The 21221-nt window shown below is 38.1% G+C and overlaps 1 protein-coding gene across 6 annotated transcripts in view; it reads left to right on the top strand.

Moving 5' to 3' along the window:
* The window catches only part of ELAVL2 (ELAV like RNA binding protein 2), a 107234-nt gene extending 87212 nt beyond the window's left edge, over positions 1–20022 (top strand). For 4 of the 6 annotated variants that reach the window (XM_071581216.1, XM_071581213.1, XM_071581217.1 and 1 more), the window contains 4 exons: positions 9779–9932; positions 12383–12608; positions 16816–16854; positions 17321–20022. In XM_071581216.1, coding sequence (XP_071437317.1) covers positions 9779–9932; positions 12383–12608; positions 16816–16854; positions 17321–17651 — 750 coding nt within the window. In that variant the 3' untranslated portion in view covers positions 17652–20022. The remainder of the gene's footprint in view (positions 1–9778; positions 9933–12382; positions 12609–16815; positions 16855–17320) is intronic. The other 2 variants (XM_071581214.1, XM_071581215.1) reach the window with 2 other exon arrangements.
* Positions 20023–21221: the final 1199 nt, after the last annotated feature.

Raw genomic sequence — 21221 nt, 5'->3', positions numbered from 1 at the left:
GTCTTCAAAACATAGTATTATGCAATGCAATTTCACTTGCTGCCTTGAATCATTACTTAGATTTACAAGAGGGTTAATTTTAAAGGAATTTTGCTCCAGTTAAACTGGCCAGCTTTAAAAAGTTTTACCTGTGATACTGCTCTTGAAAATTCTTTGTGCACTTAGTGAAAAATAACAAAATACTACAAAAAAAAAAAAAAAGCTGATTTGAATGCTGAGTTTAGTGCAGCATGTAAACGCTTGAGACTGTTCTTTCTTCACTACTCTAACAACCCACCCTGAAAGGGGAAGGTAAGCCAGGTTCTTGATAATCCTTTGGGATGGATTAGATTGAAACAACACTGAATCATCAGTGTTTTTAAACATATATGGGTAGGGTTTACTTTAGAACAATTTTGTTTAAAAGGTAGACAGGAAACTTGCCATTTTGGATTTTATCATCTATACTAATACAGCAATATTAAAGCATAAAAATAACAAATATATTAAGTAAAGGAAGAGAAAGAATAAAAGTGGAAAGTTAAAGAGATACATATATAGTCACCACCAACTGGATCAAGCAATGAAACTTGATAGTTGCTGTTTCCATATATGTTGGCTGAAGGGGTGGTTGCAGTCCTGTCAGAGTAATAGTCTTGATCTGCTGGGGCTGGGGGAAATCTCCCACCAAACTCAAAGACTTCATGAATTATTATGCACTTCAAGCTCAGGTGGGAATACCTTCCTGGGGTGGGAAATTTACAAAGGATAGTGTCACAACACATGTCCTGGGACATGTCACGAGTCTGACACCTCCTAAGACATTACAGCTGCCTATTTTGTCAGCATTGATTATAGTTGTCCACTGTTTGAGATGAATAGCCTGGGCCAGATGCAAAATGTTTTTGGGTTTCCATGGAGGGATTGTTACTGCAGAGTCATCTTGTACGGGAGGCCATTGGCACAATAAGAAGGATTATCACACCTCACAGGAGATTTGCCTCTTACTAGCCTCATCCCTTATCTGGAATTCCATTTTGTAGCTTCAGGTATGCACACCCTTTTGCATCTGGGATAGCTGGACGATGGCACCCACTTGTCGGATCTGAATGTCCTTTTGAAGTTCAGGGAGGGGTAGGCTTTGCTGGGTGAGCAGCTGTTTATTTTCTGTTTGCTACAGTGGACAAAAATCTTTTGGTGATCTTAGAATGTTTAAGGTATTAACTATTTCAGTCTCTGACAACCAGTGATATTTGTAGAGAAAAATTCTGATAGTATCACTTTTTGTAGTATTTTTTTCATTAACTGATGGCCCTGGGTAGCAATGAGAAATATGATGAGTTGTGTAAAATGTCTATTAAAATACCTGAGGCAGCTGAGCTGTGAAGCTGAGAAAACCCTCCTTACCTTCTGATTTCTCTCCCCCACTTCCCCCGCAGCATTATAGAACATTGATCTAGTGAGGAGCAAAAGGGAATCCTGTGTGGATGTTTAATTAAAGCCAGTGAGTTTTACTGATGCTATCAATCAGCAAAGAAGGAGAGAGGGGCTACAGTGCCAGAACATGTAGGAGTCTTGACAGGGTAGTTAAATACCTCAGGACTGTATTCTTAAGGTAAAATTTTAACTTCTCACCAGATCTGAAGCAGAAGAGTTTATCTTGGAACAAAGGTAAAGGTGAAGGCTTTTTCTGAAATTTTTGGAGGAGTTATATAAATTTTAATTATGCCATTATTTAGCTATGTTTACAGTTAAAGCTTTGACAGCATTTTCATTTTAATACTGCACATACACATGCCTTTTCAACCCCAGGTAAAATTTGTTCTTCACTGAAAATCAGAGGAGATGACTTTGAATGTTACAAAACCAGCTTTGGCTGGCTGCTTATATTTTGTGTAAATGCATAATATTAAGAAAAGCATTTGCTTCTAAAAGCATATTGCTGTCACTTTTTATAAACCACATTACGGCCATGCAGTTGGTTTTGTGTCTAACCACTCTGAGGAAAGCAGCACAGCATTTCAGACCAAGCCATGAAGTGTGCTAATCTCACTCTCAGCAATGACATAGTTTGTTTTCTGTTTGAGCCCCAAGTGCCATGTTGCTGCTGATTAGTTTCTTGGAAGGGTGCATCCCTGCTTTCTTTGAGGCAGGGAATTCTTGGACCAATGCCATGCACCCTAAGGGTGCTGAGCAGGTTTGTAGCCAAAAAGCCTCAGTGGTGGTCCTTTGTGAGCTGCATAGTGAGTTTCTGATGCAGAAATGGACATGTTAGAATGGGCCAAGCAGTACTGTAGGGAGTTGAAGGAAGAATGCAAGCTTTGCTCAAAAGCCAAGCTTTAAGCAAGCAAAAAAATGGCATAAAAGCTGCTTGTTACTACTGAGATTGATGGTGTTGGATTGATTCTGTACCCTACCTTTCCTCTGCTGTGCAAAGTTCTCTAATTAGGCAAAGTCATTTAAGTAGGCTGTGGCTTTCTGCATAGGTTCAAAGTACTGTGAATGCCAGTCACTGGGGTTTTTTAAGTCCAAATATGTTTTTTCTGTAAAAGTACTTTTAGTATTGTAAAATACAGTTTTGCTTACCTTTGAAATTATGGAATTCTTGAGATAAACAGATCTCTGTTAAGCTAGCAGCTTTCAAGTTGGTTTTCTGGGGGTTTTTTGACATATTAAATACTGACTCTGAGTGTCTTTTATCTGTGCAGTAATAGTTTTTCCTGAAAGGCTGCGAGATGCTCCAGTGAAGTGATAACTCTAAGTGGTAATGGGTGTATTTTATGCATTTCTAGAAGATGGAATAGTGCAAGAGAAACAAGAGATGTGCTTGACACAGTTTGTCAGTAGCTCCCTAGACAAAACAGAGAAACTGAAGTTTACTCCTTTGCTGTAGAAAAAGGGAAAACTTGTGAACAAATCCACTTGACCTTGAAACACAGCAATGTCTTTTGTTTAAAGATTTTATTCTTTTGTGTTATGTGTAGGGCTTAATATCGTGCTGCTTGTTCTCTATGAAATCTAACTGCTTTTTCATTCCAAGTGTCTCAAACTCCTAGTGCTCTCGCAGTTTGTGCATGAGTGAGGAAATGGGTGTTAGCAGATCAGAATCATGAATGTAAAGTATCGTGAAAGTCTTTTGACACTACAAGGTTGTGAGAAGCAGAAGAATGAAAACGTTTGGAAACTGCATCTCCTTTTGTTTATTATCTTTTATTTGTATTTAAATTCTAAGTTAAATAGTGCTTATTTTTAACAAGACTGCAGATTGTAAAACATTCTTCTGTACTGGTCCTTTTAAAGGCAGAACAACAGAATCACTATTCTGTGATTTGTAGAGCATAATTTCCCTCTCATGTTTTAGTGTAGAAACTGGTCTTGATTTTGCTTTTCTCTTATCAGAAGTTTCATACTGCTTTAATACAGTACATTTGTTTCTGTTCACCAAATGGCATTTTGAGTGTCTTTTATTTGCTTCAGACAAAATCTTCTGAAAGCGTGTTTCTGGCGTTCTTTTACAGAAGCAGTTTTTTGAGGTCTTCCTCTTCAAGCAGTTTGCTGCCCATTATTGCTTATATCCTGAGGAAGACTTCAGGTCCTCTTCCTCTCAGGCATGTAAAGACTGGTCTTAAGTCTAAATTTGTGCTGAGAGAAGACTGTCAGAAAGAATATTGGCATAATAGAAATATGTAGACCTTGAATCTTGTCAAAAAGAAACAAACAACCTCCACGAAACACCAAAAATGAGTTAAGAACTGAAGCTGTGAAATGGAGATGAAATGCAGTGTCAGATTAAAGTTGGAGAGTATTTAACCAACAAATATGGTGAATTCTGTGTTTTAGTTATGTTCCTCATCTTTCAGTTTGAATACATGTGTTTAGAGCTACCTGAGATTACAGATTACTTTAAATTTTAATAGAAACAAAGCAGTGTAGAGCTTACCCAACCCAGTCATACGTGTCCTTTCTCATTTTGCAGCATAGAGAGCCGTTTGTCGTCTTCAGCGGTTATGGCAGGGAACAGAGAAGGAAAGCCAGAGCTCACCCTTTGTGAGGTCTTTCTCTGTGGACTCTTAATGTGAAATCCATTGAGCCATCCTCACAGACCATGGTAATAATTGCTTGTAGGTGTCCTCTAGCTTGATTGCTCTGTATTTCTTCACAGTGCCTCTGAGAACACAAATGCCGCTCTTGCATACGGTGACATCAAAAATACATTGAGCTACTCTTTTACGTTTGGCTTGAAAACAATTTAGGAAGACTTCTTTTTTCTGAAATGTTGGAAAGTTCTCATTTGGTACTGTGACATGCTCTGTAAAGATCCTTTCACTGACTTTGGTAATGGCTTTGACTTCTTCCGAAGTCTAGCCATGAAATATTTAATAACTTCAGGGTTTTCATGTTTTAAGACTCTTAATCTATGCCTCTGACATTTGCAAGGAATGTAAAGCTGGTAGAACTCTGCAAACATACAAAGTACCAGAATAGTGCATTTCTTAAGTGCAAGACCAGATACTTTAGAAATAGTTGCCTGCAGAAAATTCTTACAAATTGGAAGAATCTTATTTTGGAAGCCATATTTATCCTGAGAATTGTGGAACAAGAAATGGTTTTCTCTTGGCTACTGTAAGTCAGAACAGGCCTGCTGATAGAATTTAAGCATCTCCACTACCCAAAGAAACCTTATGTTACTTGCGGATAGCATTTTCAGACACCTAGTGAACTCCAATTGTTTTATTTCTCTGGCTTGTAAAAGAACCAAGGGTATATATAGAGTAGGTTTAGCTGTTGAGAACTGCTACATGGTGATACCTGAAATCCCATAAGGATATCACTTTCCAGTATCAAGACTACTGCTTTTCACTATGAAAGGTGGTTCTCTTAAATAATGCAGTGTTATCCAAGGCCTGTGAGTCTGATCTAGACTCAAGGTTCCTTGAATCCAAAGCAAAGCATCCATCTGGCTGGGTACTTTGAGTGTAGGTTGGAGAAAGTGAAGGGCCCTTTAAAAAAATCTCTTTTGAAACTATAGCTGTGATTGGGCCTGTTATTGCTATGTGTATTGAGTTTGATGCTGTTATTGATAGTATCGAATTCATTGAAAAGTGGCCATACTTTTAAAAAACTCATGGCATGGAGCTGCCTTTATGCTGACAAGGAAAATAAGTTAATAAATCATCAAAGACCAACGGGTTGACTTCCCTAGGTTGACATGACTGCTCAGGTGTTTTGCATAATGAGCATTCAGCATATGGGAAAACATGTTGGCTTCACCAGGAGGTATTTCAGTATTTGATTTTAAGATAAACTTGTGAATAGTACAAGGGCAAAATGCTTCCCAGACTGGAGAATCTTGTACTTTCTTAAAAAGCATTTCCTGTCAAGAAGAATTGGTTATGAGCTTTCTTAGCTCTGGTTGACTTTAATGTCTCACTGCTTTCACCAGTCTTCTCATCCAGGCAAGACCTCTTCAGAGTCTGAAATCCTCTTTAAGCTTGCTTTGCTCTGCTGTTCTTACTGCCAACTGTGTTTTAATGATGATTAAATCATGTCTCATTCTGAGAAAATTTGAAAAGTGAGAGGGAGAAGTGGATTAAAATCCTGAGCTGTGACTTAGGGCCAGAATTGAAGCCAGATTTTTCGCTGGATTTGGTGCTGATACAAATAACCTGAGCAACTAGCTCAGTTTCCTACCTTTATTGTGGATGTATGACTTTCATCTTGCTGAATGCTGAGAAGTGAGGTAAGTGTTGGTGTGCTTCAGGCAAGTAGCTGTGATGGTTGTTTTGTGACCAACAAGAGTCAAACAGAGAAACATGGTCAAGGAGGAATGAGTGTGAAAAGTCTTTCTGAGCTCCACTACTCATTGTTGTATCAGTAGTGCTATTTATTCTCTGTCTTATAGCTAATCTAAAATTTGGTAGAAGGCTCAGATGCTGGAGACCTTTTATCCAGTGTCTCTACTGCCTTTAACTGAAGGATTTAAATACGTAAAAGTAGAAAACTTTGCTGTAAGCTGTTAGTAAAGCTTCAAGAGATTGTCTGTAAGGACTCTTCACTTTACTTCAATGAAAGTAGAGCAGAGTGCTCATTCCTTAGTTTTGTAAAGTATGTCCCTGTGTTATTTTTTCTCTGACTTGGAAATTATGTTGAGTTTATATTCATAAATTTTAAGAGCTGTAATATAGTTAGCCTACAGCTCTTTGGCAAAACTGTATTATTTAGACAAAATTAGTTCCAAGAAAAAGCTTTATAAAATACTAGTACTTCTATATGGTCTATTCATGGTCATGTGAACTGCCCATCATTAATCACCTGGATCATATTTTAAGCCTACTACTACTTCTGATTGTAGTCATCTGGTTTTGTAGAGTGGGAACCTGTCTGGTTGGTCCATTCATTCCCTCAGATGTTTGCTCTGGGGACAGAATAAATGTGGATCCCATGGCCAACCTCAGACCTGTGACTCTGACATGAGTTGTAGCTGTCAGAGCTGGAGCACTTTGAGATGTGGACTAAAACAGTGAAACCTCTTCTGTTAATAATGCTGAAAGGCTGTTATGTCAATGATCATTTTTTGAATACACTATCTATTGCACAACAGGCTGTGAAAACAGCAGCTTTATCAGGTGTAGTTATTTTGTTGTCTTAATCTACACAGTGAAGTTGTGTTGAGCAGTATGCTTCTATAGTTCTACAGAATTGAGTGTAAGTCGCCTTTATGGAGTAAAGTCTATGTTTCCAATTTGCTTTGTCCACAGAAACAAATGCTGCTGCAGGCTTCCACCATGATGTTAAAACTCAGTATGGCATGTATGTGTTTAATAAGGATGTTGAGGTGCTGGAGTGTGTCCAGAGAAGGACAGTGAAGCTAGTGAAGGATCTGCAGCACAAGTCCTAGGAGAAGCAGCTGAGTGGGCTGGGGTTGCTTAGCGTGGTGAAAAGGAGGTTCAGGGTGGACCTTTTCACTCCCTACAACTACCTGAAAGGAGGATGTAGCCAAGTGGAGGTCGGTCTCTTCTGACCCAGGCAAAAAGCAACGGGACAAGAGGGCACAGTCTTAAGCTCTGCCAGGGAAGGTTTAGGTTGGACATTCCGAAGAACTTGTTCTCAGAAAGGCTGATTGGGCATTGGAATGGGCTGCCCAGGGTGGTGGAGTCACTGCTTCTGAAGGTCTTTAAGGAAAGACCGGATGTGGCACTTGGTGTCATGGTCTAGTTGACACAAGGTGGTGATGAATCATAAAGGTCTTTTCAACCTAATTGATTCTGTGATCTTATGTATCCTAGGAAAAGTGTCCTTCAAGCTTCATTTAGAGTCGAGCTATCTTTCATTTGAGGGAAGACAAAGTAAACTTGATGGATATAAAGCAGTGTACTCTCCTGTTTCGGACAACAGCCTGTCGCTGGCTAGTGACAGCTCAGACCTTGCCTCTGAGGTGTGCTGCAGCATCTTCCTGCTGGAAATCAAATTAAGAAGAACTGTTGAGTCATGGTGTCTCATAAAAATTTAAGTGTACAATGCCTGACACAAAGGCCTTTGAGAATGTTGCTGTGTAAAAATTAGAAATATGTGCTTGTTTTTGGAACGGTTGCCAAGAGGGTTTACATATTCCTAATATATTCCTCTTCTCATTGTAAGTCTGTCTGCTTTGCGTGTAGGTTTAACTCATTTTCATCTACATAGACCAGATGGTAATTTTTTGTTGGATTTTTTTTCCACCGAAGCATGAATTTTAAAAGAACTGGGTATTACCCTTAAGGGCAAGCAGTGTTCTAAACTGAAAGATTACACTGGAAGTTAGTCAATATAAACATTGACTGAAATCCTGATTGTAATATTTAAAGAATTCAGATTTTAAAACTTCCAAGAGAATACATTAAGTGGAGGTTAGGGAAAAGGGATAGTAAATTCTGAAGTTCTTTGAGAGAATACAAGTACTGTTTCCCCTCTATGCTACTAATAAGCTCTAAGGTAAAACAGCTGAGGTGTCTGTAGGTAGTAGCAGATAATAAGAAACTGAAACATTCATTTGTAGGGACTGTGTCTTATTTTTGGCAACTTTTGTTTAACTCTCACAGTTATCACTTGAAAATTGTAAATGATGTGATGTGTTAAGAAACAAAATACTAAAGCAGTGAAAATATTTGAATTTGATGGTATAATGTTTGCATTTCTAGAAAAATGTCTTTCTTAGTAACTGCAGTGGAAAATTTCAGTAAAACTGATTTAAATTGGTATTTCCAGAGTAGCATTGTTCAGTGTTGTACAGTGTGTGTCATCATTAAATACATAAAACTGTAGGCTTTCAGACTGTTCCTTGACTTGATTTCTGTTCCATGGTTTTGACACTGCATAACTGTAATGTTCACGTATTGAAGTAGCTGTGAAATTAAAACCTTAGCACAGCTGTTAATTCAGTCCATATGTAACTTGTTTGAAGAGACTAATTCTAGAGCTCTCAGCGAGTAACTACAGAATGAGCAAACTGGCAGGATGCAGTGTGGTTCACAAAGGCTCTGTATTGGACAGCTGCAGGTTTTTTAGCTCAGCCCTGTTCACACAGCACAAAGGCACCTTGCACAAAGCCTCTGAGTAGAACTTGAGGGATCACAGCATTGTTTGGGGTACTGCTTGTTTAGTCTCTGGGGTGCTTGCTTTTGCTTTGCTTCCACAGGAATATTAGGAGTCTGCTGATCTGCATGGAAATGAGATGGGAAGGATTTGAAAGGAAATGTCAAATTTAGGCAAAAGATAGGTTTAGAGAATCAAGTTTCAGCTGCCCAGTGTTGGCTAATAGTGCATTGCAGGAGAGAGAAGGAAAGGAGATAAATCTGACTGCTTCTTGAGACATCATTTTTATTTTCACATTTCACACAGTGAAAACCTCAGATAAAAGTATTTTTTGTCCTGTTCAAGAAGCATGGATGTTGTGTTCTCATCGTTCCTATAGTATTCATAAGGCCACTTGTACAGACTTCAGCAGAAAGAATGAATGCTGGTTTTGTAGCATTGTCTAAAGACTAAAGAATATACTGATCATCTTAAAATGTTTCTGATTGGCACTTTGAAACAGCAGGTAAACAATGCAGAAGAATCCGAGAAGCTCACTGTTAGCTGATATTAGATTGTAAGACCCTTGTGTTGCTGAAATTGACAAGCTACTGAAGAGTCAAAATGCAGATTGGATTCCTACTTCTGCCATTCATTTCTTAGGCCTGTAAAAGTGATGTAACAGAGTTTATCTGGACTTCGTGAATGATTGTGTGTCATTTGACAGGAACCTCAACACATGTACAAAGGGCATAGCACTTGAAAAACACTTGCAAACCTTAAGTGCTTTGAACTGCCATTTTGTGCTTTTGGCCTTCATATCACACTGAAATCTTAATTTCTTGTGTGCTTTAGTGCTTTTAATGAGAATTAAAAAGAAAACATTCTTAGAACTTCTAAAATTTGTCTTTTTAATCTTAGAATAAGCTGAGGACATTTTCTTCACCAAGGCTTGCTGGAGTATGTACCCAGCCTTTTCTCATTTTTTTGAAAGTACTTCTTTAATTAGTTCATGTAGTCAGCTCCTCCTGTGTGGTCTGTGTTGCACTTCTTCCATGTTTTCAGAAGCCAGCTCCAGAATAATTAAAAACAAATCATAAAGCCCAGTGATCTGGCTTGTAAGGTAACTTTTCTGTTTGCTCTCTTCATGGAGACATTTTAATGCTCAGAACAAATGTCTGTCCTATTTCAGCTGGTTTTATAATATTTGTTTTCTAGTTTTTCCCAGTCTTTTTTCTTTTCCCCTAAGGTTTCCTATGCGCGACCAAGTTCAGCCTCTATCAGAGATGCAAATTTGTATGTTAGTGGACTTCCAAAAACAATGACCCAGAAAGAACTGGAACAGATCTTTTCCCAGTATGGGCGCATTATTACTTCTCGTATTCTGATTGACCAAGTCACTGGTAAGTACGCATTTTTGCATAGCCTCTCCTTTTTGGACCGGCAGTTCAAAGAATATGTCATCTTTCAGTACAATAGTCTTGTCTCTATAATGTAGAAAAGGTGCTTGTAGACCAGAAAACACATTTTTCTCCTGGAATTGTTCTTAAATATGCGTGGCCAAAAATAGACTGTGGAGTGTACTGAGCCAGCTTGAGTCACTTCCACCCCGAAGGTGGAGATTTGAAGCCTGTTTGATGACTTGTAATACCTTTACAGCTGCTGTGATCTTCCTTTTCAAGCTACTGCTTTAAAATAGTCTCTCAGTGCCTTACAAAATGCTAGTAAACTTTTTTTCCTAAAAAGAAAATTTTATGTGAAAATGCACAGCTGGTTCTCTGAGGCTCAGATCACAGAATACCCACCCTGTTAAGACTGCTTTCAATGCTGACTCATTAACTTTGGGTATATGCATGAACTTTGAGTTCCTCAGGAGCAGATAAATTGTGTGTTTAGCTATGCCTTCAAGTACTAAGATGTAGCAGGTTATTTGCATTGTTTCACGGGGTTTGTCTCAATCAGTGACTGCTTGTCAGTGACACTCTGTGGTTGCTCTTCAGACTTGGACAGTAATGCATGCATTTTTGCTGTCTCAAGTGGCTGATGTCGAGGGGCTTTATAATCTGCTTCATCACCTGCTGTGAGGTTGTTTCCAGAAATTAGCAGTGGAGTGGAATGCCGAGTAGATGACAAAAGTATCGAGTGTACAAAGCAACATGCTTTCCAAATTATCCCCTTTCCAAAATGGTAAGGGTGTGGGAAGGAAGAGTTCATGTACTGTCATGATTATTCCCTGAATAAGATGAGTCGGACTTTTCTTATAGTTGTACCTTTTCAAAGTCACATGTCCTTGTTAGTTTCAGCTGTAGGAGATCAGAGTTTTCAAATTGGCTTAGTTTGAAATTACTTTGCATGCCAGTGTTTGACTCCTGGCCAACCTTTACAGGAACTTGTATGTACTCCTTTGCAGTTCCACTATGTTAAAAGAAGTCTTGGTACTGACACAAACTACTTTGTGTTTTAATAGTGGCAGTCGCTGAGCGTAGAGAGGCGTGGAAAGGAAAGTTAAAGGCCAAATACTGACTTGTAGAAGTAGCGGATTTGTGGGTCAGGTTTCCAGTCTTTGTGCAATAAATAGCCATTTACAGTATATTCCTGTATATTCATGCATAGAAATAGATGGAATTTGACAAATGGGCCAGTAAATAAGTGTAACTAAACTTCTAATGTGTGTGGTAATTCTAAGTATTCATAAATCCTGGTATTTATACAGTAGTTTTTTTGGCATATAGATAGAGACTGTTGTTCATGTTCAACGTTTCTTCCCTCCTCCTTCTTAGTAATTGGGAAGAGGTAGGCTCAAAATGGTATGAATAACAAGGTTGTGACACAAACTGACAGATAAAAAAAAATGTGGAGTTGAAGCTGTGACACTTGCCTCTTTTAAAGCTTTTTTTTTATGTCTGCTCATTGTCACTTTGATGGTTTAAATCATCACTATTTATGAACAGAATACTTTTCTTGTCATTGTCTTTCTCAAGTGAGGACAAGCATCAAACTCATCTGTTTATTCATGAACCAAAAAATAAAGGGCCTCTAAATGGCCATAGGAGTTTACAACCATTCAACTAACAAATGTTGGCTGTTAGCAGCTTTAATGTTAATTGGTTCCAGTATTGACACTTTAGTGTGTTTATGTCTAAGATACTATAAATTTATGTGCAATATTCAAAAGACCTTTGATAAACACTTTGTGATCCCCTTACATGTTCTTTGACTTTTCTATACCAAGAAAAGTTTCCTTTAAAAATAACACTTTGTGGTATATGATGATATACTGAAACTGAATCTTGTACTTAATCATGGAGTGTTAAGATGTGACCATAATTCCCATTACTGCAGTCTAGAACCTGCATGTCATCATCCTCTGATATTTGCTCCAAAGAAGCTTTAAGGCATACTGCAGGAGGCCATAAGCAATTTTTTTGCTGCTGGAGAGCAGATAACTAAGCTGTTTAGGAAAGTTCTGTAAATTTAGGTACTGCAGAGTAGCATGAACTGACCAGAGGTTACAGTGCAGCTGGTTCTGGGTTCGTCTCTATCCTCACCAAAATTGCTTTGTTTCAGGGTTTCTCTTTGGCTGACTATGTTTAAGTTGTTTCCACTGTTTTCCCTCAACCTCCAGGCTTTTTGTACAAATGAATCTTACATCAGTGGAATTAAAAATAAAAATAAAAATTACAGTAAAAAATTCTTACTCTGGGCCAAACCTTGGTTGTATTAAGCTCAAAATTATCATGTGTTCACAGCAATTTACCATTAATGTAGCAATTGGCCTTGGAAATAAAATGTTAACATCTAATATTGTGGAGTCTCTGAACTAATCATTTTATGCTTCCTTCTGCTTGTGCAGGGGTATCAAGGGGCGTGGGTTTTATTCGGTTTGACAAGCGAATCGAAGCAGAAGAAGCTATCAAGGGCTTGAATGGCCAGAAACCTCCAGGTGCCACAGAGCCCATCACTGTAAAGTTTGCTAACAACCCAAGCCAAAAAACCAATCAGGCCCTTCTTTCTCAGTTGTACCATTCTCCAAACAGAAGGTATCCAGCACCTCTAGCTCAGCAGGCTCAACGTTTTAGGTAAGTCAAATAATGTGTGCAACTGTGCTGAAAATCACATGTTCCCACACATCTGTTTGCCTCCACTTTTGTGCTCTCCCACTTGCCTGACTGCTGTGTGAAGGAAACATATGAATGTTGAACTTAACTCTGCTCCTACAGTACAGCTAAAAACAAAAATGCATGTCATCCTATTGATAGCATTTTGCTGTCTAATAAACCTATTTAGTTAAACTCAAGTGACATCATTTTCTTCTGCTCAATCACTAAAAGATTTTCTCAATGGCTTCTTGTTTCCATGATTATTCTTTATAGTGTGCAAGTTGATTGAGTTAACATTGATCTAGGCAGCTTAGGTGTTTTCTTAGCCTTACAGCATGCCAGAGCCAGCCTCCTTTTTGCTACCCTTTATTTTTCTTCCCCATTCTGGCATTCAGTTTTTTTCCTAGTCAGCTGTGTGAGCTGTCCATGGCACACTTTCTTTTCTTATTACAAATTCTCATAATGAGGATTATTCACATATATATTTTTGCACGGTTTTTTGGGGGATATATACTTGCATCATGTTGAAACTACAGCCATATAGTTCCCTGTGATATTTAGTGTATTGAAAAGGACAGATGGTGAGAACAAAGTGAAATACTGTATTATCTACATTCATGGGTACCTTTGATTTTGTTTGTCGTTTTGATTGTTTCTTCCCTCCCTCTGCTCCAAAGGATGTGACTAGAATGTGTTAAACAGTAATATGCTCAAGCAGTTTCTTTTTTATTTTTCAAGAAATAAAATCAGCTGGCAGTTTTCTTCAAAGACAAGGTACCAAATTTCAAAAACTCTACATTGGCTACCCTCACTTACAGGCTGAATATTCAAAGTTTGTGGACTGAATTTAGAATTTCTAAATTCTTCTTCAGTTTTTCAGCCTTATGTGTTGCAAGTGTCTCACAGGTTTTAAGAGCAGGTTTTCTGCTGTGAGGGAAGGGATAATCAATTCTATTACTTAGTGAATTTCTTCGCCGTTTCTTAGGGAATAAAAGGGTTGCTTCACAACAGTGTGCTGAATATTGTGCTGTTGCACAGACAGAGTATAGGGAGAGAAGTTTCAGGATGGACCCAATGCATTGTATGAAATAAAATTGTGGGGGAGCTATGGTACAGCCTATGTGTTACATCATATTCTGGCAGCTTTTGGCCTGCTAACTCCTTGAGTTCTGCTGACCACACATGTTTCCAGATAGTCACCTGTGCTCAGTTTTGCTTGGATGCTGGCTGGATTGATAAACATCTGTGCTCAGCTGATACTCCAGGTACATCTATCATGATAAGTAAAGCTTCTCCAACTTTCGGAGTTTTTTCTTTGGATAAGACCTATTTCTTTGCACATAAGTAATTTCAATAAATGACCCCTGTCTTGCAGCCTTAGGCTTTTAAACTTAAGTTTTGACTGATGGGGGGTTATTTTTGTTTAAAAGAAATAAAAGGAAGTATATTTTTCTGAATGTCACTGGAAAGTTGGGGTGTTTTCTGAAATATTAAGTGTAAAGTAATGCTTTAAATGACCTTAAAAGGATACTATCATTTGCCCCACATTACAAGTGTAACGATAACAGAAAGTACTGAGTAAATACCAAGTCTGTAGTAAATGAGAGAGAGAATGAATCTTTTGTCAGTGTGGAAGGAAGAAAAGGGTTTAACTGACTGGTGAAAAAGTAAACTGAAGTTGCAGACAAAATTAATTCCTTTTTTGGGTGTTTTTTTTTTCTTTTTTTTGGTTTGGGTTGGGTTTTCTGCCTAGCTTGGTTTGGGGTTTGTGCTAGTTCTTTTGTTTGGGGTGTTTTTTTGGTGTTTGTTTTTTTGTTGTTGTTGTTGTTTTGTTTTTTGTTTTTGTGAAGGGCTTCAGGCTTATCCTTTTTCACTAAAAGACAGTCTTGTCAAATGCTGATAACTGTAAAGGGAACTTACCTTTCCATGGGTTTTCGGGCTTTGCTTTAATGCAGCATTCCAGATCTACATAGTCAGGATGACACCAATGCTTTAGATCTTTCATGTCTTTTGTGTGAAAGAAATCTTAGTTTTTGATACCTCTTGACATCCTGGACAGGATTACCTGATGCAGTTGTCTCATCTCTGTTAAAAGTTGACAGACACCTGAAAAGTCAGCATAAACTTTAGTAAAAACAGCAGGATCAATGCAGTGCTTCTTTTTTTTTCTTATAAGAAAAAACTTGACCTGGATTTTTGAAAGCTGCTCTGTGTAATTGTCCTGTGGAATGTCAACTTAGAGCATGCTTAAAAGTTTCCCAGTGAAAGTTCATGAGAATTTTTTCAGAGTATTTTTAAGTCTTCAAGGTATCTGATGGAAAAAAATCATGTGAGTGATACCATTACTGTATGAAGTCCTTGGCTGAAACCACTCTGTAACAAGGATGTGTTAGTGGTAATGTTTCTAGAACTCTTCACCTTCCTCTCTACCCCTCAATGTCAATGGCAGTTGACCTCCATCTTCTGCAGTAAGTCTAATGATGATAGTCATGCATTTTTTAATTTCCTCTTTTCTGCTCTTTAAGGCCTTTGATGGCTCACTTCCTTGATAGTGTATTCTGCAGAATCATAGTGCTCTGTAGCTCAAGTCAAATGTGCTTTTTTTTTACCTATTTTGTGGAGTCCTGAAGAGAATCTATAGTAAAACTTTCTCTTCCCATGTCTGGGATTTGCCAGGAAGAAAGTAGAGGTTCTTCAGGGTAGGCATTTTCTTAAAAAACAGTTGAAGGGATTTCATGAATAAGAGTAACAGGAGTGGTAGGCACTGCATGCCCCAGATATTGTCTTAAGTAATTTTAAAAGGTTTAGAGTTGTGGTGACATTCTACAGTTTAGCAGTTTGCGGGAAGGTGAGGGAAGAAGTACATGCAGAAAGCTTATAAATGGATGTATGGATGGATGTGTGTATATATGCTAAAAATACTTAATTCTGGAAAATCATAGAATATCCTTAGTTGGAAGGGACTCAGAAAGATCACTGAATCCAACTCCTGGCCCTGCAGAGGACAGCCCCAAGAATCACATCATGTTCCTGAAAGCGTTGTCCAAACACCTTTTGAGCCCTGATAGGCTTGCTGATGTGACTGCTTCCCTAGGAAGCCTATTCTGATGCCCAGTCACTCTCTGGGTGAACAGTAGTTTCGTAATATCCAACCTAAACCTCCCTTGACACAACTTCAGGGTATTCCATTGAGTCCTGTCACCAATCACTGGAGAGCACAGATCAGTGCCTGCCGTTCCTTTACCACTCACGAGGAGGTTGTAGACTGCAGTGAGGTCTCCCTTCAGATTTCTCCAGGCTGAATAAGCCAAGTGATCTCATCCTCTCCTTGTATGGCTTCCCCTCAAGACCCTTCTCCATCTTCGCAGTGCTCCTTCTGACGCTTTCTAATGGCACCCAAAACTGCATACAGTACTCAGGGTGTGGCTGGACCAGTGCAGAGTACAGCAGGACAATCACTTCCTGTGGCTTCTTGTGTCTGTAGAACCTGAAGACATGATTGGCCCTCATGACTGCCAGGGCACACTCTTGACTGATTATCAGCTCCAGTTAAGCTTTGTTCACACAAATATTCTCCATTCAGTGGAGAGCAGCATCTCTGTATTCCTCCCGGATCACCCAACCTTGCATTACACTGTTCATATGCTTGCTTTTTTGACCTTAGCTCCAAAAGCCCTGCTTAGCCTAGGAAGCCTTCTGCTTCATCTGCTTGACTTTCTGGAATTACCAAAAAGAGTGAGAAAATGAAAAATCTTTTTTGCATTTCATGTTAAACATTTGGCTACTGCTCCAAAACACTGCATCTCTCTAGGTAGTCATGTGTGTAAACTGTCAGAAACTTCAATAAAACTCTTAATCTAAACCAAGTTAGTAATGTGGAAAACTTCCATGATGTGCTCACTGACTGTAGCTTTATCCTAACAGTATTTGACTTAGGCTAAGCTAGTGGCAGTGGTGTGTGTGCTTTATGAAATGAGCTTTTCATGGTTGTGATTACTGCCCAAGAAGTATTTTGTATTCATTAACTGTATCAGGAGTAGTATGGTGGGATACCTGTTTAAGTGGTGATACTTTAACATTGCACGAGGTTCTGTATGGCATAATAAATGTGACAGTAGTAATATGCTAAGTTTTCTTAAAGGGTAGAAAAGTCTGAAGACTGAACATGTTGCTAAATGTTTTGCAGGTTGGACAATCTGCTCAACATAGCTTATGCAGTAAAGAGGTAAAAAAGGACTATTTGGTTCATAATAAAACAATTTTGATGTACTTTGCAAACTCTTACTTGCAGTAAGACTTACATTGGATTTTTGCATGTTGAGAATTCAGCTGGGGTTGTTCAGTTTGATGCACTTTGCATGAAATAGGCAAACCTTTGGTAGCAGTTCCATGGAATTCCTGTTTCAAATGACTAATCCTCACTGGTTTTATAGCATCCTTTCCTTTGATTTTCTATGTTGTATCATCTCAGACATACCTAACACTGTTCTCTGTATTTATGTATAATTTTTTACATGGAATTTGTGCAGTGGCGGGGACAGAAAATATTTGTGATGTTACCTTATTAGTCTGAGCAACATGTTCATTCTGTGGAATGCTCTCTATCATTTTTGTCATTTTGACATTTCTTTGCTGGGATTTTGTGTGAACAGCTATCTTACGATTCTGTTTTGCTCTCCCTCATTCTTTAGTAGGTTTCCTCCAATGACCATTGATGGAATGACCAGTTTGGCTGGAATTAATATCCCTGGGCATGCAGGAACTGGGTGGTGCATTTTTGTTTACAACTTGGCCCCTGATGCAGACGAGAGTATCCTCTGGCAGATGTTTGGACCCTTCGGCGCAGTAACCAATGTGAAGGTCATCCGTGACTTTAACACCAACAAGTGCAAAGGTTTTGGATTTGTGACTATGACAAACTACGATGAAGCAGCTATGGCAATAGCCAGTCTGAATGGATACCGCCTTGGTGACAGAGTATTGCAGGTCTCCTTCAAAACAAACAAAACGCACAAAGCCTAACAAGTTATTCTCAGTGCATTAATACACGAAAACTATACAACAAAGGCAATTTACAAGAAGCTTTATGCATTAGTAAATGCCTTTGTTGTATGTCAGTGTGGAAATGGGGATAAAATGACTACTTAGCATCCTAAGACTATGTGAGATTTTTTTATTGCTAATATTTGAATTAGAACTTCTTAATATCTTTTGTGTTTGAATATTGACAAGAAGTACAGGGTTTTTACCTGTCACAATGCATATGCTATTGCCTTCTTTGAAGAAGGTGGACGTTTTAAAATGTTTCAGCTAAGGGAAGAAGTTTTTTTCTTTATACATGACTGCCTTTACCTATGAGTACATACTGAGGCTTTGTGTAATAGGTTGAGTTTTTATTTAATTTCTTGATTTGCTTTGTCAAATATACATGGTAATGCATTGTTGTTTTGTTGCTCAAGAAAAGTATCTGAAGTTTACATTTTATTTATAAAGTTGTAAGCAGTATTTATTTTATAATTATCATTTGGGTTGGGGAATGGAAACACATTATAAAAGCTTATTGTAAGAATACTGGTGAACTTTTCATAAAATAGTACCTTGCCAAAGAGATAAGAGCCTCTTTGATGTGGGTTTAAAAAAAAGCATCTATTTTTATAAAAAAAAAAAAAAAATTGGAGAAACTTTTTACTGGTCCTGGAACAAATATTTTGACTTGAGTACTTTGGGAAATTTCTTCTTCTGACACCTAGTGAGCTTTTAAGACTTACCAGGAAATGTGCAGTTGTTGGGGAAAATTTAGAAAGATTTATGATGTAGAAACACTGTTGAGACCTTTGTGTTAAGAAGCAAAGTCGATGGGATGCACTGTTGGTTTCATTTTTTGTAATCATCAGTGGAGCCATTGATTATCCTGGTAATTAAGTGATAGGTGGCTCACATTAATTTGTGATTTTGAAACAAGTGAAAATTTAAGAAGAAAATATAAGAGCAAGCAGAAAACTTAAAATACTGAGAGATGGGGGAAAAAAAAATCTGTTCTTCCTAAAGAATTCCCTTCAGATAGAGCTCATGGTGTTTAGTGATGTACTCGCTATTGTTTGAAGAATTGTTTTGTCTTACGAAAAGACACTGAGCATGGTTTGCACAGTAGCAAATCAGCAGAAGTAGCCTGAGTTGGGGTGTGTTAGGAGGTATTTTGAAAGTTAAGTTCAAGGCTAACACCTGAGCTTTGTGTAATGTAAATATGACCTTAAGTTATGAACCTTTCAGCCAATTTTTTTTTAAGTTACATGCCAAGTGATGTTCAATTTTGAATGTTTTGTATGACTTTTCTTTGTAAATGACATTAACACTGTTACTTGAGGTCTGCTTTTTTCCTTTGTTTTTTTTTGTCCTGAGGACTTGAATTTACAGTGCATCAGATCTGTTGCTCTTTTTTGTCTGTAGATAGTCTAGCTTCAGCTGTTTATGGTGATGCAACGTTTTTGTTATAAATATGTTTGTGGTAAAATGAAACAAGTATAAACATATGTTTTGAACAAATTTCCTTACATTTTTCATATGAAACCCATAAATACCTGTATGCTATTGAAGTTTAACTTTGTATGATGCCTAAAGTCACTATTTGGGGAAATAGAAAAAGTCTTTTCCATGTATTGAAAAATTTAAGGAAAACAAATACAGAATATTTTCTGAATAGCATCTAGCTTATAATTAAATTTTTAAACAAAAAAGCTGAGGGTTTGATGCCTTCACCAGGATGCACTGACAACTATGTAGTTACATCCTGCTTTTGTATAAACTGAGATGCTCATATGCTTCCCCTTAGAAAAAGCAATGTTCCATTCATCACATAGTTGTACACTATCTTTGCAGTTGTTTTTGGTTCTTATTCATTTAAATTGTAGTTACAAAATTTTCAGTATAGTACAGTACATATACTGTGAAGCACGTGCTAAAGTGAATAAGCGAGTTTTCATGCTGACCCACTCAATGCTATTCAAAAATCAATTGACTTTCTGAGCACTTCCTCATTGTCAGGTGCATTTAGATTGTTAAAGCTAATCCTCTGCATTAAAAGTTGTATATAGTATCTAAATCACACACTTCCAATGTGGGAAAAACAGTAGCTACATGCTTCTTTCCTATACTACTGTAGCAACTAACAGCATTGATGAGAAGGCATGTTAATTGGGCTTCACTTTACAGTGTTTATCAGAACACTTAGTAAAATATAAGGCTGGTATTTATTTGAAGTTGTATAGTATGACTTAATTCGCATTTGTTGGAATAGAGAATATATTCTGTTGAGTATTTAAGAGGTTGTACATGTTTTCTTTTGTGTTTGGATTCTTTGTACTTTTTCATGTTCAGTACATCAATAAACAAAGTTGAAGGGAAAACAGTGTCATGAGAGCAGGTCTTTAACCATACTGTCCACTGCTTTAAGGAGTAAGCAGGTTGAGTGAAAGATTTTTGCAAAGCCCTTGAGCTACTTGCGACTTAGCTTAGTATTCTAGTTACCAGCAAGATACAATGGATAAAGGGCTCTGGATGTTCTAAGACAATCATGATGATTAGGACAAAGGTCCTTCTCCAACAGTGGTGTTGCCAAGTCAAGAAAGACTACACCTCCTATTAAATCCAGTTCCATAAGGATGAATATAAGGGTTGTAGTAGTAGTAGGTGGATTCCCTTCTAAGGGGAACAAAGGTTCCAGTGGGCTGGAAGGACCCTCACCTCAGGGAAGTCTGCCTCCCTGGAACCAGGGATGAGGATATCAATAGGAAGCTTCCTAGACGTCGCTGGCCCTTCATGTGGGTAGTGACAAAGGATACCCTAAAGAAGAAAATGTGAAGCTGCCTTGTGCAGTTTTGGTGGAGGACTAGTTCCTTTTGTATGTAAATAATACAGAGTTCCGGAAATGTCTGTAAATACCTGTGAGGGACTCATAGTGGTAGATAAACTTGGAAGCATGACCCTGGCAAAGGATGAGGTGTAACAGGGGAACATGTGTGTTTGCTGGGGTACTTTGGAAGGGCTTCATTACTGCAAAACCTGCTCAAGGCTTGTGGGGCGCCTTCTGCAAAAAATGTATGGAACAAGATTGGTCATGACACGTGAACTTTACATGTGCACCTAGGAAAGCCTTCCTTAGCAAGGGAGTACTTTCCCATCATGAATGAAAAAGATGCATTTTGAAGTAGCTGTCTGTCCATTGAGTTTGTATGTGGTATGTGTTCTTTGCATAACTCACAGAGGCCATCAGGTACTAAGAAGTGATGCTCTTACCTGCAGTGCTGAGCAGGCCTGACTAATGTTAAAATATCTTTGTACTGTCACTTCAAATACACTACGTGAAGGTGACTAAGTGGATAGGAATGCTGATTTTAGTTAAGCTTTGAAAAGCAGCAACTAATTACTCTAAAAAGAATTACAGATGTATTTTATTCCTAGCGCTAGCATCTCTAGTTTTTTAACTTTAACAGTTTCAGAAATGACCATAATTTGTGCTCCATCATATATAAAATAATAGCCTGGGACTGTCAATCTCAACCATGCCACCACAGTTGATCCAACTATACTTGCACA

The sequence above is a fragment of the Pithys albifrons genome, chromosome Z (genome assembly GCF_047495875.1).
Source record: "Pithys albifrons albifrons isolate INPA30051 chromosome Z, PitAlb_v1, whole genome shotgun sequence".
NCBI classification, from domain to species: domain Eukaryota; kingdom Metazoa; phylum Chordata; class Aves; order Passeriformes; family Thamnophilidae; genus Pithys; species Pithys albifrons.
This window is presented reverse-complemented; position numbering and strand designations above follow the sequence as displayed.